Here is a 19,487-nt window from a genome sequence, read left to right as displayed (position 1 = left end):
CTTCAATTACGCAGATGATTTTCAACTCATCTTTTCCATCAGTAACTCTTTGGAGTCGGTCCAGGTTTTCCAATCCACTATGCTGTTCATCAGTCAATGGATGAACAAGAACCATCTTAAACTCAACCCGGACAAAACAGAGTTGGTCTTAACAGGTGGTATTGCTAAAAACCCATGGGGACCTTACTTTTGGCAGAAGGAGTTGGGCCAGCCTCCCACCCCCTCTAGCTCTGCTAAAATTATCGGGGTGGTTATCAGTCAGGACCTCACTTTGAAGCCCCAGATCAGCTTGGTGATCTCCACCTGTTTCTTTCAACTCCGCAAAATTTTTTTTTTTTGCAGATTTCTCACCCATGATGCCAGAATCCAGGTGATCATCGCCATGGTCTTGTCCCATGTCGACTATGCCAATTCTTTATACTTTGCCATTCCTCTCTATCTTTTAAAATGTTTACAGATGGTACAAAATCAGGCAGCGCGCCTGATTGTTCACCAACCTAGGCACCACCATATTACCCCCCTCTTGAAGCAATTACATTGGCTTCCGATTGCTCAACGTAGTGCCTTTAAGATTGGATACCTTATCTTTAAGTCCCTCCACGGAAGGAGCCCGAAATTTGTTAATAACATGATTAACAAATATGCTCTCACACGTAATCTCCGCTCAGCTCACAACAATCTGTTACTCATTCCTCACTTTAGGTTAAAACGGACTGGGGGTGCTAGGTTTTCTACCCTGGCTCCCACTTTCTGCAATTCCCTTCCCGCAGAAATTCGCTCCTGCACCAATCTTTTGGGTTTCAGAGGTCTCTTAAAAACCTGGCTTTTCCGACAGGCCTTCTAAATCTTTCTCTAAGACATGGATTCTAACCAAAGTAGCGCCATGAAACCTCCCCGGTGTACGTGCGCTATATAAATTAATTTTGACATGACATGACATGACATGGTGTGTACCAATTTTTTGAATATCATTGCTTGTTGTGTATGTTCCAGCCTAACCAGAGGTATGAATATATTGTATATTTTACTTGTTGGTGAGATTTCGTTTTTTTGCGGTTTAGGGTTTCTTGGGGCGGCAGCCTCTTTTGTTGCTGAGGTGTTATAGTCCAGAGTGCTAGCCGCACCCCAATACTTTCATCTCCTTTGTCATGTCCATTCTGGGTGGATATCGATGATGTTTGTGGGCAGGACTTGTTTAATTTACTTTTCCCTGCTTTCCTCAGGCTTTTTCGTTCCCACTTCGTGAGGGTGTTTTCCGACTTATTTGTTCCTTGCTTTCAAAAGCTTCCTTTGGTACATTGCCTTGGTTAGGAGTTGATGCTGACGCTTCTGGGTGTAGTTGTTAATTCAGTTGTTCGGACTCTTTCTCAGCGTCTGGTGAGGTTCTACATTTGCTGACTTGGGACTTGGATTCTCTTCCACTCTTGGGTTATTGCTCCGGGGGCTCTCCCCGCCGACTCCGTCCGTTTCCTTGGGGTCTCTTTCCGTAGTTGGTGTAGGAATTGTTTGTGTTTTCCCGATTGCCCCAACAGCTCTGACATTATGGTTGGGACCCTTGCAATCTTATCAATTATTTGGGGACAGTGGCAGGTATGATATGTAATGTCCCGCCCTTGTTGTACCTTGGTTATCATGGTGTTTAAATCATGCAGCTTTTGTTCTATCCCCATAACATGTATTGCTAGAACGTTTAGTAGCCCAACTTTGGTATCTAGCCTGTCGGCATGATAAGTCATGGCAGATCCAATAGTTTCCAGGGTGCCTAGTAGCTATATCCAAACAGATCTAATTGGTGGGCATACTTGTGCTTTTGTCAAAGATTGGCCCCCTTGTTCCCCTTGCTCCTTGATGTTTTTGAATTTTGTGCTTCAGAGGGAAAGGCCAACGTGAGTTCTTCAACCTTGTGGGGCTCATGGGGCACAGACCCCTTTGTCTTTTGTTGAGGTGGTCCCCGTTCCAACTGCTGTGTGGTTTGGGATGAATTAGGAGATGTCTCAAGCTTGGTGGGAACTTGTTCTTGCCCGCAGGTTATTAGAGTCCCCAGTTGGTCGAGTGGTTGTGGGTCTGCCGGTGAGTTGGATAGTACACAAGAACTTAAAATACTGCCTTGCCAAAACACAAGGTTGTCATTGGGGCACTGTAACACAATATGTTGTTGCTGCTGTTGGTGTTGGTTTGATTGGGCAGGACGGATCCGTTGGCTGGGCATGAATTCCCAGTTTAAGCCTGGGTCAGTATGGACTAAGGCCTGAAGATGGTGTCCTTGACGGTCGGTGAATGAGTTAAAACAGGTATGTGTAGGACTATCACAGCTTATGCCTTCTCTTGTGATGGGCATAAGATCCCCTTGTTCCATACTTTTCTTCTCTATTATTTTAATGTCGCTCTTGCCTTCTCTGTCTGTATGTATCATCAGTGTTGTTGCCTGGCCTGGCTCCCTTGGCTTCTTTGGCTTCTTTATAGGCTTTGTGCTTCTTTGGGAATAGACTATGGCATACTTTTAAAAAGTCTGTAATGAGTGCCCACTTGCTGGATTTGGTGCTGGTTTTAGCGGGTGAGCTAGTGGAGATGGTGGGGAATTAAATTGCTTTCTTTAGTGTTGTCTATGTTACTCTCCAAATCTTTGTCTTGGTCTTGGTCGGGCTCCGATTCAGAGTCCTGGGATCTGCTGAGGCTTTCTTGTTGGCCCCCTTTCTCTCTTTTAGGTTTTCCTTGCAGGCTTCCTACCACGCCTCTGATTTTTCACGATCTCATGGCGCGGATGCTGGCACCGTCTCTGACGCACACGCTCAAAATTTTATCCTGACCGGCAAGTGCCGCGACTTGCTTATGCCTGGCTACACTTGGAGCTATTCCTGTCTTGTCTGTTGCTCAATTGCTGCTGTGAAGACGGGACGCTGTTGTGCTTTTGTATAGGGGATTAAGACTTTTCCCCTGTTTCCTTTTTACTTGCTTCCACTGTTTCCTTTCCTGAAGGAACAAGGCAATCTTAGGGATGTAACTTTAGTGTGCCTTAAGTGCTCCTGGCCACACTATGCTGTGCTGTTTTCTGGGCTACTGCCTTCTCTCTGCCCCCCCCCCCCTTTACCACCTCTGACCGGGGGCATTGACTCTATCTTTTGTGCAGTTTTCTCATGGGGGGGGGGGAGGGCTGAGGTTAGTGGCTGAGGCCGAAATGTGTGGCAGGGGAAGCAAGCGAGGGGTGGGCAAGTGGGGCACACACGGCAGGGTCACAGGCTGCACCAACCTCCGTAATGTCACCAAGGGCTCGCACTCACTGCGGCCGCCGGCTAATAGCGCCCGTACTTGCCGCTTACCTCAGATGTTTCCCTTTCTGAGGCGCTACAACAGGTTTCTTCCGTCGAGTTTTGTTGAATGCCTCTGCGGACCGGGTCGTGAATGCAGTTGCGGGACCGAAAAAGCGCCGTGGATCGCGCCTCACTCACTCGCCGTGCCCCCGCCCATGTGGATGCTTAGATGCGTAGAGTCGAATCTTGGCCAGAGTATGGAGTGGTTGGAGGGATATTAGCTAACAGCAAGGCTTTAAGTGGGGGGGTCTGTGGGGGTCTGAGCCCCCCCAGTTTTTTGGGGGGACCTCGAAAGGGGGCTCTATTTTTGAGCCTCAAGGTAGGGTGAGCAGACGTCCCGGTTTTTGTTTGGTGTTACTAGGGTGGGTAACATGTCTTGATAGTCATCGTCAAAGAGTTTACCAACCCCACCGCCGGCTCCAACGACATTACTCCATCCCAAGACCTCTGCGACTCTCTGGCCTCGTTCTTCCACAACAAAATCGCTGAAATACATAACCGCTTTGGAGACCAGCCCTCCCAATCTACCTCCGTACTAAAACCCCCCTCCAACAACCTTTACGCCTGGAACACAATCACCACTGATGACACCATCCGCCTGATGAACACCATCCACTCAGGATCACCAACCGACCCATGCCCCCACCACATTTTCAACAAAGCAGACTCCATCATCGCACCCCATCTTCGAGACAGCATCAACTGCTCCCTCAACTCCGCCACCTTCCCGTAAAGCTGGAAACACGCCGAACCCAGCGCCCTCTTGAAGAAACTTACAGCAGACCCCTCTGAACTTAAGAACTACTGCCCCATCTTGCTCCTCCCATTCCCTGCCAAAGTCATTGAGAAAGCCGTCAACAATCAACTCGCCGCCTTCCTCGAATCCAACAAATCTTCACAGTCCGGCTTCCGAGCAAAACACAGCACCGAGACCGCTCTCATCGCTGCAACAGACGACATTCGAACTCTACTGGACAGCGGAGAAACTGCTGCCCTCATCCTACTCGACCTCTCCGCAGCCTTCGACACAGTCTGTCATAACACCCTTATACAACGCCTCAGCAACGTCGGAATACAAGGAAAAGCATTGGACTGGATCATCTCGTTCCTCGCCGGAAGGACCCAAAGAGTCCGCCTCCCCCCTTTTACATCAGAGGCCACCGAAGTCATCTGCGGCGTACCCCAAGGATCTTCACTCAGTCCCACCCTCTTCAATGTATACATGAGTCCCCTCGCACCCATTGTGCGCCAACACAACCTCAACATTATCTCCTACGCAGACGACACCCAGCTGATCCTATCCCTCACCAAAGACCCAAACACCGCCAAAACCAACCTACACGAAGGGATGAAAGAAGTAGCCGAGTAGATGAAGAACAGCCGCCTAAAACTTAACTCGGACAAAACGGAAGTCCTCATCTTAGGATCATCCCCCTCCGCCTGGGACGACTCATGGTGGCCACCGTCACTGGGCAGCGCACCCATACCCACGGACCACGCTCGTAACCTGGGCTTCATCCTGGACTCCTCCCTCTCGATGACCAGACAAGTCAACGCCGTCTCATCATCTTGCTTCAACATTCTACGTATGCTCAACAAAATTTTCCGTTGGATCCCCACCGAAACTAGAAAGACGGTCACCCACGCACTGGTCACAAGCCGACTAGACTACGGAAACACCCTTTACGTCGGAACCACATCCAAACTCCTGAAAAAACTCCAACGCATCCAAAACGCATCAGCCAGACTCATCCTAGACATCCCCCGACAAGCTCACATTTCCGGTCACCTGAAAGACCTCCACTGGCTCCCCGTCAACAAAAGAATAACGTTCCGCCTCCTCACCCACGCACACAAAGCCCTCTACGACCTAGGACCCGAATACCTCAATACGCGCCTGTCCTTCTACTCCCCCACCCGCCATCTTCGTTCGTCCAATCAAGCCCTTGCCGCAATTCCACGCATCCAAAGTTCCACCATGGGAGGAAGATCCTTCTCCTACTTAGCGGCCAAGACTTGGAACTCCCTCCCCACCCACCTCCGCCTCACACAGAACCACCTCTCCTTCAGAAAACAACTAAAAACTTGGTTATTTGATAAGTAAACTCCCTTCCTCCCTCAAGCGCCTTGAGACCCTCTGGGTGAGTAGTGCGCTATACAAATTAAAACTTGACTTGACTTGATAGTGAAATATTGCCAATTTCATTTTTCACTATTGAAAGGCTATCTTGCCCATAGGATAACATGGGGAATGCTGTGTAACATATTTACCTGCATATCTTCCCATAACGGCAAGATAGACATATGGAATCTGTTATCCCTGAACTCAGAATTTAATAACACATCCTTTAGTGAAGATGTTTTTTAAATTCTAAGTTTGGAAATAGCACTTTTAGAAAGTGGCTATTTTCCTGTTCAACCTTTCTGTGTGCCTCTGCCTGGTTGGGTATTGACTGTCTGGTTTGTGAGTGACAGGGCCTGGGGGCGGCTCCAGGAGGCTGGCTAAGTCAGCACAAAGCTGAATAGACCCATCTGCGTGTAGGTGGGAGAAGTAGCCCCTGGGTCTCAATAGGGCTGTGCCTGCCTGCCACAATGCTGGCTCCACCTCCTGCGGTACGTCTGATGGCCTGCACACAATGCTAGTTATCTTGATTTAGACCACGCCCCTTTAAGAAATTTGCCACGCCCCTTTTAGAGCATCACCAGTTTGTTTTCCCACTTAAAGCCCTGGTTAACAGGTTAGGGGGCTGGTGCTTAAATTAGATGCAAGTTCTTGCAGAAGGGCAGGTTCTTTCTTCCAAAGCAACTAAATTGTGAAGCAACCTACCATCTAACAAGGCCAGTTCAATATAGTACGTAAGACTATGTGGAGGAGATAGCCTTCTTGCTCGCAGGATATCCTCCCTGCATACTGACCTGCAGCCTCTAACATGCTAATCCAATTAATTACTTTATTCCTAAGTGAATCTTCGCCTTCCAACATCTGGTTAAAAATATTTTTCGGGACATTTGTCATATAAATCCTATTGGAGAATAAAGGGACTTTTTTCTCCTCTTGTGCTCGTTAGTTACTGCAGTTGCTCCTAGGCGGCATATCACTGCTATAAGGTCTTTCACCATGGCCACAAAAACCCTTGGTTGTGGTCAGTGTGTTTCCCCGCTTTTCCCGAGACTTTTTATTGCTTCCTACTTTTCTAGAGATGTGCATAGGATCTTCAATACTAGCATTTGCCAAATGCTGGTGAGGTCCTACAGGGGGCAAAACAGGATCTTTATCACAGGAATTATCAACCTTTGAATCTTGGGTAATCGATTGAACAGTGTGACCCATTTTTAACAAGAAGAAGGCTAACCTGGCCTTCGAGCTCATGATTTAACTAATTCCGGGCCATAACTTCTGCTCTTAAATCATTAATAATTGTTCAGACAAACATCAGGCATATAGCCTGCTCCTTGTATAGTACATGTTCATCCCCCCTTACGCTCTCACTCTCACCATTCTCACCAGCCTTGTCAACTTGTAAATCATCTACCATGGCTGTAAGTGGTGCAAATCTGTTACTATAGATTACATCTGGGCCCAGCAGATCATGTGACTGTACAATAACAGGACTTTCTGGACTGACCACCTTGGTATCAGAGGATTTTGAGGAGTCAGGTCTTAAAGTGTGTGTAGTGTGCTTTTTAAAGATATGGGGAATGCGTTTAAGCATTCTGGAATTTGCTGGTGTTGATGGAGTCTTGAAGCTCCTAGAGTTAGAGGTATCTTAGGGTACAAGAGGATCCAAGATTTCCACACATTCAGTTACAAGATTATCAATTCTGTCTAGAACGCAATTCCCCCAGCGTGCTTCATACCCTTCTTGGTTTTTGTTGCTTTGGAGCATACTTCCTCAGATCCGCCCTCAATCGCTTTCCTCTTTCCCATGTCCAGCTAGATGGAGTCTCCAGATATCCTAATATGTTAAACACAGAACACAATACTAGGTCACAGATTAGTTGAACATCTGCCAGACAGGAAGGTAGCAGTACCTTCAGAGCATACGTCTTAGGGGGGTGGCCCAGCCTCCTCCAGGCTATGAGTGGCATGGATATGTCTGCCCTTTGCCCAGGTGCGGCCCGCACTGCAGGGCAAATCCTGCGTTCTTCAAGTGCAGCCCTATGACTTGGCGTTGGTGAATTCTCGTACTGGGTCACTTTAGGAAGGACAGGAGTGTTGGCAGCGGCCCAAGCAGTAACGCATCCGCTGCCGCGGGGCAAGTCCTGCGCTCTTTAAGAGCAGCCTGATGACGTGGCATTAGTGACCCCTCGTCCTGGGTCACGTTAGGCAGGGTAGCAGTGTCGGCAGCGGCTCAAGCAGTAAAGCGTCCCACGGGGCAAGTCCTGCACTCTTCAAGCGCAGCCCGATGACATTGCATTGGTGATCCCTCGTCCTGGGTCATGTTAGGCTGGGTAGCAGTGTTGGGACGGGCCCAAGCAGCGATGCGACCCACACCGCATGGAAGTCCTGCGCTCTTCAAGAGCAGCCAGATGACGTGGCGTTAGTGACCCCTCGTCCTGGGTTACGTTCAGCTGGGCAGCATAGTCAGCAGGGGCCCAAGCAGCGATGCGTCCCAAGTCCTTCGCTCTTTAAGCGCAGCCCGATGACGTGGCGTGGCGACCCCTCGTCCTGAGTCACATTAGGCAGGTCAGCATAGTGCCAATATCGGCAACACTCCCCATCCCTCCCACAGCAATACTCTGGAGAAATAATCACACAACACTTTTTATAGTGGAGAAAATTGCTGCAGGTTTATTTGCATAAAAAATATGCCAACATGGTGGGTTATCTTACGGGCTATCCCAGGGCAGGCAGCCCCTCGCCGCCTGCCCACCTGATGAGCCAAATACCTGGTGGCCCTCGCCAACCGGTGTTTGTCGATTTGGGGGAGGGGATAGCCCCTCCCACCGGCGGACCGCCAGTCCACCCCCTTACTCACGCTCCTCCCAACTCAGGGGGGCGGAGAGTTGCAGGCACCCCCCGGTTGCTCAGGTCCACAACTGCCCGAAGGACTAACGGGGCGCCGTCGCTCCTCCAGGGTCCAATGTGAGGACCTCCCTGGGGATTTTGGCTTTCGCACCCTTACTGTGCTCCTGCAGAGGGTACCCTTATGTACCTTACAGCCTCTGGATCGCCCTGTAACTCCGCCTCCAACACAAAATTATAAGTTAGTGAATCACACCCTGCCTGTACGCCGGGTACGCGGTGGGGAGGGAAACGGCATCAGGGCAACAAGAGAAAAGAGGGAGATCGGTGGGCGGGAGAGGTATAAGTACCACTCCCCCGCCCTCTCCTGCCCCGAAGGGACGCAGGCCTTGGGGACCCTCAAGAGTCCCCCCAACACTGGGAGGCTAACCGTGTGCCATCCTGTGGCACTAAGGGGGGCCGCCCTCTAAGGAGGGCCCCCTTCGTGGGCCCGGGGCAGCCCTGCATGTGCCAATATCGGCAACACTCCCCATCCCTCCCACAGTAATACTGTGGAGAAATAATCAGACACAACACATTTTTTAGTGGAGAAAATTGCTGCAAGTTTATTTGCTTAACAAATATGCCAACATGATGGGTTATCTTACCGGCGATCCCAGGGCAGGCAGCCCCTCGCCGCCTCCCCACCTGATGTCCCAAATACCCGGTGGCCCTCGCCAACCGGTGTTTGTTGATTTGGGGGAGGGGATAGCCCCTCCCACCGGCGGACTGCCAGTCCACCCCCTTACTCACGCTCCTCCCAACTCAGGGAGGCGGAGAGTTGCAGTCATCCCCCGGTTGCTCAAGGCCAAAACTGCCCGAAGGACTAACGGGGTGCCGTCGCTCCTCTAGGGTCCAACATGACGACCTCCCTGGGGATTTTGGCTTTCGCACCCTTACTGTGCTCCTGCAGAGGGTACCCTTCTGTACCTTACAGCCTCTGGATCGCCCTGTAACTCGCCACAGCACTGGGTGTGGCCACTGTCACCCCAGGGCCCTCTTCCCCGATAGACCTAGTTACCTACACCCTGCTGATTCCAAGGCCTCCCCCAGATCAAGCAAGAATAGGTCCATTCCCCCTTTAGACAGGTGGAGGGAGATCGGTGGGCGGGAGAGGTATAAGTACCTCTCCCCCCGCCCTTTCCTGCCTGGAAGTGACGCAGGCCTGGGGGACCCTCGAGAGTCCCCCCAACACTGGGAGGCAAACCGTATAGCATCCTGTGGCACTAAGGGGGGCCGCCCTCTTAGGAGGGCCCCCTTTGTGGGCCCGGGGCAGCCCTGCAGTGTCGGCAGCAGCCCAAGCAGCGTAGCGTTCCACACCGTGGGCCAAGTCCTGCACTCTTCAAGCGCAGCCCTATGATGTGGCGTTTGTAACCCTTCGTCCTGGATCATGTTAGGCAGGGCAGCAGAGTCTTCACCGGCCTAAGCAGTAAAGAGTCCCGCGCCACGGGGTAAATCATGCCCTCATCAAGCACAGTCCGATGACGTGGCATTGGTGACACCCTCGTCCTGGGTCACGTTAGGCAAAGCAGCAGTGTCCACAGCGGCCCAAGCAGCGAAGCATCCTGCGGGCAAGTCCTGCACTCTTCAAGCGTAACCCGATGACGTGGAATTGGTGACCCCTTGTCGTGGGTCGCTTTAGGCAGGGCAGCAGGGTTGGCAGCAGCTCAAGCAGCAAAGCGTCCGACGCTGTGGGGGAAGTCCTGCGCCGCAGGGCAAGTTCAGTGCTCTTCAAGCGCAGCCCAATGACGTGGCGTTAGTGACCCCTCGTCCTGGGTCATGTTAGGCCGGCCAGCAGTGTTGGTAGCGGCCCAAGCAGCGAAGCGTCCCTCAACGTTGGGCAATTCCAGGCCTCTTCAAGCGCAGCCTGATGAGGTGGTGTTGGTGACCCCTTGTCTTGGGTCACGTTAGGCAGGGCAGCAGCCTCGGCAGCTGCCCAAGCAGGGAAAAGTTCTGCGCTTTGGGTCAAGTCCTGCGCTCCTCAAGCGCAGCCCGATGATGTGACGTTGGTGACCCCTTTGTCCTAGGTCACGTTAGGCAGGGCAGTAGTGTCAGCAGAGGCCCAAGCAGCGAAGCGTCCCGCGCCACGAGGCAAGTCCTGCGCTCTTAAATCGCAGCCCGATGACGTGGCGTTGGTGACCTCTTGGCCTGGGTCAGATTAGCTAGGGCAGCAGTGTGGACAGTGGCCCAACAACAGCCTTATCTAAAATGTTCCTTTTACTACGCTGCCTTTACTGCATCCAACATTCTTTCGACCGTATCCCCTTGACCATTTTCATCAACTGGACACTTTGATCTCCTCTTTGGTTGGGCAGGAGGACAGTCCCAGGTTGACAGACATATCCTCCAGGGAGGAGGGGGGATTAGTGGTACCTAACCTGAGGTGATATTATTTGGCCTTGCAAATTCAGCATACGGCGTGTTGGCTGGCGTAGGAGAATACTTGAGAGAAGACCCTACTGCAGGATGACTCCTGTGCTCTCTCGCTGCCATAAATCCTGATGACGGGGGGTAGTGGGATAGCTAGATCCCATTTGTGGTGTGACCCACTGCACAGCGGTGGGAGTGCTTGGGTCGGCTGGTATTAAGAATGGCCACCTTTGCTAGGGAAGTTACTTTTTGGGATCTGCTCATGTTCCAGGCACTCGCTAGTTCGGTGGACATCACTCCATGGTGTGATGGAAGCTGTGACACCGTAGGGGATCTCTTCCCTTATGAGGAATTAATTTAATGCGAGTCAGCCCAAGATGCTTTGGCATTTGGGTCAGGGCATTTCTCTTAGCATGCCAGCCTTTTGACAATCACTAGGGACATCTGGACCTCCTTTCCAGTGGCTTCTCCCACATCTCATACTTTCCGGCCCTTGTTGGAGATGGGTGGGTGAGGGGCGACATCTGGTCACGCACTTCTATAACGCTGTGTCAGCCGATTGTTGACAAGCTTCGCCTCCTGCTAATGCGCCCTGGAGTGGAGAATTGGAGAGGGAGATAGGGGACTTGTAATGGTCACATTTGAGTTGGTTGGTATTACTGTATCAAGTAACGCTAGGTTAAAACGTACAAACTTTCACTATCTCCATCGAGCATATATGGCACCATACAGGTTACACAGGATAGATCCCTCCAGGCCCCAGCGGTGTCCCCAATGCAGTCACCAACAGCATCCTTCTTGCATCCTGCATGGCACTGTCCGCTGGTGCCTGCTTTCTGGGACCAGGTGGTCGAGATGGTGACGCAGTGGTGGTGATTCCTTGTCCACACGACCCAGCTACATGTGTACTGGGGCTATTCCCTGCAGTATGGGCCAGAAGATGGTTTTTAAGTGTCTACACTTGCTCCTTTTATTGGCCAACCATTGCTTGGCAATCACTGAGATGGGTATGACTGGCCAAGATTGGAGCTTTGGGAACATGATGTGGCAGAATAGGCTGTAGCAGTGGAAGTAAGACTGAAAACATGTAGGACCGATGATAAACTAGGTGAGGCTCTTGATACTAAGGGCGGACTTGTGTCTGCTGTTTTGTACCCCTCTGTCTCGGACCGGGCTTCAGGAGATGAGACTGGTAACTCCTCCTTGATATCCACTTCTTACTGACCTCCACACTCACGCATTTGCTGCTTTTCCTTCTGACTATTTGCTGGATTGGGGGACTGGGATTGGGGGACTGGATACTACATCACACAGCATTCAATATCTATTTGCGAATCGTAGTATGACCCTGGTTCCCGTACCAAGGTTTTACGTGGTATATGTTTATGATTGCTTGTTACTGATTTTCATGCTTTATTGTCTTCTGATAACCAATAAAGAATATAGAATAAATTATCATACAGAGGGGGGCAGTCTTCAAAGTGGACCAACTCCAGCTAATATTACCTACCTACTTTTGACATGTGTGTCTGCCTTTTGCAGGGGGTGCCCAGTTCAGCGTTGCGAGAGATCTGTCTGCTCAAGGAGCTGAAACACAAGAACATTGTCCGGTAAGGGAAATCTTTCTGTGTTTATTGTTGACTTTGTGGGCTAATGTGTGTATGGAACTGGTGTGTGGAGCTGTTAATTTATAGAACGGGTACATAGGTGCGTAAAGAGAGTGGGTGCCTTACACGCAGAGTTCAGCATGATTGTACAAAGGGCCTGTTCAAAAGTTGTCTGTGTGTGACACGTTTGCAAAGGGTATGTCTTTGTGGAAGGGCTGTGTGTGAAACAACTTAGCAGAAAGGTTATACATTGACTGCCTATATCTAGAAACTGTCTGTCTAGCATATGGATTCAAAGAGTTTCACTTAGGAAACACTGACATTCATGAACAATTGGACAAGGGAAGATAATAGTATTTACAGGTAGTTTCGTGGCCATTCATGATTTGGGTCACCCTCGGACACTGCAGTACCGTAGAACAATATTTTTGTTTTGTTTTATTAGGACAGGTTTGTAGAATCTTCCCCCGCCTGGGAGCATTCAAAAGAACACACCACACAAAGCCTTATAACAAACGTCTTTATTCCTTCATATACGATCAAACACGGTGCACACTGCATCATAACTTTATAACCACACCAGAACACCTTCCAACAGATTACCTAATTCCTGTTTAGAGTCTGCCCAGGATTGCAAGGTTCCTAGTGCTCATAGTATCAAGACACTACATCTCTCCCTTTGTTAAATAAAAAGTACCGACAGCATTAGCATCATAGTTCATCAATGAGTCGTCAAGGTGCTTGCACTGGTCTGCAAGATCAGGTGGTATAAGCTAATTGAGGTGCACCTTGATTGTGTACTGACATAGGCTCAGGTACTTGATCTGGACACTTAGGCGGTGTTGCCTCACTCATGACATCAGGGGCTAACGAACACCGAGATAGGTGTTTAAAAGTGACAAGTTCCGTTTGATGGACTTTCTGGGGTGATGTGCTGTAACCATATATCCTTTCCACGTTACAATCCTTAAAGGGTACGACAGCAAACAGAGTGTCAGTTTTCCGCTTCCTGTTCTGTTTGACCTATACTCAGTCCCCTTTGTCGAAGAGGGGATGTTTTCATCTTGCACTTTCGAGAACTGCCTGTGACTCTAAATTTATTGGCATTCATCGATTGGTGCGATATCTGTTGTGGTAGTTTGGTTCTGATGGCTCTCCCAAATAGCAAGGTGGTAGGATTCTCGCCAGTTTTGGAGTGAGGAGTTGATCGATAGGCACGAAGAGCTTGATACTGGGCTTGGTTGAGATTGATTCCCTCCATCGATTACCCTCTTGAGTATGTTCATTAATCTGTTAACAACGCCATCGGCTTGGGGCCAGAGATGTGTACTCTTTTGATGCTTGACTTTGAGTCGAACATGAAACAACTTTAATTCTTTGCTATTGAAAGGTGGACCATGGTCAGATTTGAGAATAATGGGGATGCCCCATGCTGCAAGGATGTCATTGTGCAACTCAATGACTTTGTAATGGGTTGTTAAGTCTTCCGTCCATGGAAAACAGGGATATACATCAATGACTACCATGAGATGATGTCCATTTCCTAGAGCCCAAAGAATGTCAAATGTCAAATGTTCTTGTTAAGCGCACACATCACCAGGGAGGTCTCATGGCGCTGCACCTCTCTCCCAGGCATGCGCAGGGAGGTCCGACATTGTCAATGGATGCCTTTCCGGTTGAGAATAGGCATGTTCTGTTTCAGACAGACTTCTACTGGTATAGGCCACAATGTGTCTCTGAGCATTTGGATGGCCATTGTGTTGAGCAATAACTGCCACCAGTCCCACATCTACTGTGATCTCAGTATGTTACTTGGATGCGAAGTAGGCCATTTCAGTAGCATTCTTTTTTTTTTTTCACAACAGATTTTATTGAATAGTCAAGCAAGGCAATGAGTGTGGTACCCCACAGTCAGGAGAAACCACCAAGCATTTGAATACATGACATATAGCAGGATCGGAGTCCGAACTAGACACATTTCAAATCGCATTTAGTCAAAACTACCCCCCACCCCTTCCCTTCCCCAACTCCCCACCACCCTCAACCAATCCCACCCCGCAGTCCCTCCCTAACCCCGTGCACATGCGAAGAGGTGACAGCATTAAGTGAGTATAGAGTAGTCGGTATGGCGCCAGACACAGGCCCACGCAATGGGGGAAGCCTAGGGTTCTTCTTCGGGTTCAACTGGGGGATCCAGTGGCAAGTCCCTATACTCGGCCCATCTTTTCCATATCCTAAAGTGCTTGCGGGGGCACCCTCGTGCTTCAAAGATCGGGCGCTCCAGACCCATACAAAAGTCCAATCCTGCCTTCCAAACACACAGAGGAGGAGCCCGTACGTCCTTCCAAGCCCGCGCCAGGTCTCTCTTGGCTAGTACTAGCCCCAACAGCAGTAGGTGGCGCTTATAGCTATTCCCTCCCACCCCCTCGAGAATATGAAGCAAACCTAATCGATGGGTGCGGGGCAGGTCCCATCCTAGCACTTCAGACAAGCAACACCACACACCTCTCCAAAAGCCAGCAATTCTAGGACACAGCCACACTGTATGGAGCAGCGAGCCTACCTCCACACCACAACGCAAGCATTCCGGTGATTCAATTAGTCCAGCTTTCCAGAGGCGCTCACGTGTAAAGTAAGCCCTGTGGAGGATTTTAAATTGGATGAACCTGAGCCTCATCGCGATAGCAGTCCCTCGCGGGGACTCCAGGGCCTCCCGCCAATCGTCTTCGTCCAAGGGACCAACATCTGCCTCCCAGGCTGTCCGCAGGGGAAGAAGGTCGGAGGCGCAGTGGGTGACCATCGTTTGGTATATCCGGGACACTTTTTTGTCTCCGAGATCCCCCATGAACAACTTCGCTTCAATAGGGCTAAATTCGGGGAGCGATTCTAAGTCGGCAATGTATGGTGTGAGCGCATGCCGAAGCTGCAGATAACGGAAAAACTGAGTCCGCGGCATGTGGAACTCCTCACTAAGGTCCTGGAACGGCTTAAGAGCAGCTCCAGACATCACATCGCCCAGTGACGAGATCCCGATCGCGTCCCAGCCACCGAAACCCGACAAGGAGGCCAGCGCAGGCAGTCTGCCGTTGCGCCACAGCGGCGTTTCCGCAGTCAGCTTACCCCACCAGCCCATGCGTCGCAACGCCTGACGCCAAACAAGGAAGACCGTCTTCGTGACACTGGGCAGTCCCCGCCGCAGCCGGGCAGAGAAGAGGAGCATGTGGAGAGTGTTGTCGCCCATCAGTGCGCGCTCTAAAGCATATGCCGGGTCACCTCTATCACCGTACCACCAGTCATTAAGGATGAGTAGGTGAGCTGCTTGATAGTAGGACAGAAGGTCCGAGGTGGCGAGTCCTCCACAGTACGTAGAGAGGAAGCACGTGCGCAACGCCACCCTGGCAGAACCCCCAGCCCACAGGAACCGCCCCAAGACCGAATTCACCTGCCGAAACCACGAGGCCGGGACCGAATGGGGATAATTTTGCAATTGGTATAGAAGGCGTGGAAGCGCCACCATCTTAAAGATGGCGGACCGGCCAAAGATGTTAAGAGGCATCCGGGACCATGTTTTAACGTCGGCCTGCACCCGCTCCCAAACCGGCTGCACAGAACGTTCCCACGTGAGGGTCACGGACTCGGACAGGAACACTCCCAGGTAGTGCAGGCCATCGGTCGCCACTCGCAGGTCCAGTGTCCAGGGGTCCGATACCGCACCACCTCCCAGGACCCACAAGGTGGATTTACCGAGGTTCAGGTATAAGCCTGAAACTTCGCCAAAGACCCGCATTATTTCCAACACCCGCGGCCCGGAGCGACGCAGGTCTGTAAGGAAGAAAAGGACGTCATCCGCGTAGAGCGCAATCCTATCAGAGAGGCCCTGGGGCCACACAAATCCTCGCATTTGCGCATCTATACGTACCCAGGCGGCCAACGGCTCCATAGCAAGGGCAAAGAGATATGGGGACAGAGGGCATCCCTGTCGGGTACCCGGCCAACGCGGAAGGTCTCTGACACAGCCCCGGCAACCCGCACAGCGGCCGTGATATCGGTATATAGCAGCCTAACATAGGATATAAAAACAGGGCCTAGGTTGAGTCGGGGCAGGAGCGCGAACAGGTATGTCCAGCTCACCGAGTCGAACGCCTTATTGATATCAGCAAGCAACAAAGCAGCCCGCTCGCCCGTGGCCCCCATAGCGTCGATCGCGGCCCATGCACGCCGAATATTGTGGCGTGTAGCCCTACCAGGCATAAAGCCCGATTGATCTGGGTGTACTAGGTCCGCTATGTATGGAAGCAACCGATTCGCCAGGGCTTTGGCCAGTATTTTGGCTTCTATGTTAAGTAACGAGATGGGGCGATATGAGTCGTGCCTATCAGGGGGCCTACCCGGTTTCGGAAAAACTACAATTTCAGCATGCCGCCAATCAGGCGGCAGCCTACCCTGAGTACGCGCCGCTTCCAGCGCACGCCGAAAGTGGGGCCCCAATTGCGTGTGGAATTTTTTATAAAATTCACAGGGATAGCCGCTCGGCCCAGGGGCCTTACCTGCATTAAGCTGTCCCAGGGCTTCCCCAAGTTCCTCCGCCGTGAGAGGAGCATCCAGGGATTTCCTGGCCTCATCAGACACCATTTTAGGGGGCAGGTCATCAATGAATTTAGCCACTTCCTCTCCCGTCAGGCTATCACACGGGGCGTATTGCGTTCCAAAGTAGGCGGCAAAGCTCGCTGCTAGGCCGACAGGGTCCGTGATAGCCGCTCCATCCTCAGCAAGAAGACCGGGCAGCGTGTCGGGTTTGATGCTATACTGGCACAGTCTATAGAGCATAGAGCTCGACTTGTCACCCCACTGGCAAATCCGGCTCCGCGTGGCCAGCCACGCCTGTTTGGCCTCGTCCAGTAGGACTGACGCGTATGATTGCTGCACCTGGAGAAGTAGTCGCACACCAACCTCATCTCCTCCCCCCCGGTTCTGCCGCTCCAGTGTCTCCACCAGCGCCGCAGCCGCCACGATTGCCTCACGGCGCCCACGGCGAGCCGCAGTGGTCCAAGCAATATCCACCCCTCGCACCGTGGGCTTCAAAGCCTCCCACACCACGACCGCGTCAACGTCCCCAACCAGGTTCTCCCGCCAGTAGTGATCAATGGCCTCCCGGAGGTGTTTAACATAACTAGGTTGCTGAAGATGCCACGAGGACATCCTCCATCTAAAGGGCTGGCGTTTCCTAATAAGTTCTATGTCGATCGATACTGGGGAATGATCAGACAGTCCCCTAGGCAAAATCTCCACCGCCCGCACCCTGCACATGCACACCCGGGGAACAAACATGTAGTCCAAGCGGGAAAAGGAACCATGCACAGCAGACACAAACGTAAATTCACGCGAAGTAGGGTGCATATGTCGCCAAGCATCAATCCAGCCCATTCCATCACACAGCGCTTGCAGTCTAGTAGAGGGAGGGGAGGGAGGGAAAGGGGGGTCAGCCCGCCCGGCCCCCGGCGCCCCCTGCGGTCCATACAAACATCCATCACCTCGTTCCAGTCTCCCCCGACCACCGCCAGGGACTCCGGGATATCCCCCCATACCTGGAAAAGCCTCTCAGCTAGGGCCCATTGCAGGGGGGGGGGGCATAGACACTCCCAAGGACCACGGGCTCCGTACCCACCTTGCCCTTGACAAACAAATATCGACCCTGCGGGTCAGCCCACATCTTCTCGTGTACGTACGCCACCCTACGATGGATTAGTACAGCCACCCCTCTGGATCCCCTGGTAAAGCCAGCATGGTATACCTGTTGATAGCCCAATCGCTGCAGGCTGAGTGCCTTCGACCCCATCATATGAGTCTCCTGAAGCAGAAGCACATCGGCAGCGGCTCTTTTCCCCCAACGCAAGACCGCCCCACGTTTCACCTTGTCCAACATCCCCCTTACATTCCACGTAACAACTCGTAGGGACTCCACCGGGAGTCTGTGTGCAGTATCAGCCATAGTCAGATGGAGTCCACCAGGAAGGCCCCTTGTGTCCACACCACCCACCACTCAACAACATCCGCATATCCATAGAAAGCATGTGCATCCCCCCCCTACTACCCCAACCCCCAGAAACTTCAGGGACAGCAACTGCCGGTCCCCCCTTAACTGCCCACTCCCCCAACCCCCCCCTACACCTCACAGAACCATGAAGCATCTGTCGCGGTATGGGCAATCCCAGGCCCAAAACAGAGGGCCCAAGACCTACCATGCCAATGGATCCCAACACCCCTAGACCCATCATCGCAACCCCCCCCCCCAAAAACAAAAAACTCCAACAAAGGTAGGAGAGGGACAGCCCCCAATCGGCTGTACCCGAGCCTGTTTCACCACCCCACTCAACTCAACGAACACAGTTTCGAGAAGATACTGAGGCATCAGGAAGGCGTCCAGTTCGCCGGGCCGCCGCCCCTACTTCACTCATCCTCGGGAGCCATACTACCCAACCAGGAGCACAGAGTACCTGAAAGTAGCAATGTCACTTCCCAGAAAAGTCCGAGTCTTCGGTTCTGTGGCCTCCCTGCGCACCAGAGGCAGAGGCCGAACGCTTCCGCGATCTAGATCTCCGGTTTCTCTTACTCTTGGTCGGGAGATCACTGCGTTCCGGTGAGGAACCCCTCGAGGACCCTGGATTCAATCCCGGCTGGGCATGTGGCCGGAGCGCCACCGTTTCATCCGTCCAGCGAAACAAATCCTCCGGAGTATCAAAGAACAATGTTTTGGACTGGAAAATTACTCTCAGACGAGCAGGGTACAGCAGGGAGTATTGGAGACCCAGACCACGGAGCTTCGCCTTAGCATTCATGAAGGACTGTCGCCTCTGCTGCACGAGTTTGGTATAGTCAGGGAATACCATGATCTTGTGGTTTTCATAGAGGATGGCATCTTTGGACCTTGCCTCCCTCAGGATAACGTCGCGATCATGGTAGTTCAATAGCCGAGCGATCACCGCCCTGGGCCGTTCACCCTCCGGCGGCCTCTGGGTCAAGGCGCGATGTGCGCGCTCAATGATGAAGCATGAGGACAGGCTCTCCGGAGGCATCCAGCTCAGCAGCCACTGGGTAAGGAACTGTTCCATATTCCCCTTCTCACAGCGTTCCGGAAAACCAACAAATCGGAGGTTGTTGCGGCGGGCGCGACCTTCTGCATCCTCAGCCCTAAGCGCC

General features: G+C 51.9%; 1 protein-coding gene across 1 annotated transcript in view; it reads left to right on the top strand.

Annotated features, from left to right (window-relative positions):
* CDK5 (cyclin dependent kinase 5) overlaps positions 1-19,487 on the top strand; it is a 428,946-nt gene that overhangs the window by 52,891 nt on the left and 356,568 nt on the right. The window contains exon 3 of the mRNA XM_078662795.1: positions 12,226-12,293. Coding sequence (XP_078518921.1) covers positions 12,226-12,293 — 68 coding nt within the window. The remainder of the gene's footprint in view (positions 1-12,225; positions 12,294-19,487) is intronic.

This window comes from Lissotriton helveticus, chromosome 10 (genome assembly GCF_964261635.1).
Source record: "Lissotriton helveticus chromosome 10, aLisHel1.1, whole genome shotgun sequence".
NCBI lineage: Eukaryota > Metazoa > Chordata > Amphibia > Caudata > Salamandridae > Lissotriton > Lissotriton helveticus.
This window is presented reverse-complemented; position numbering and strand designations above follow the sequence as displayed.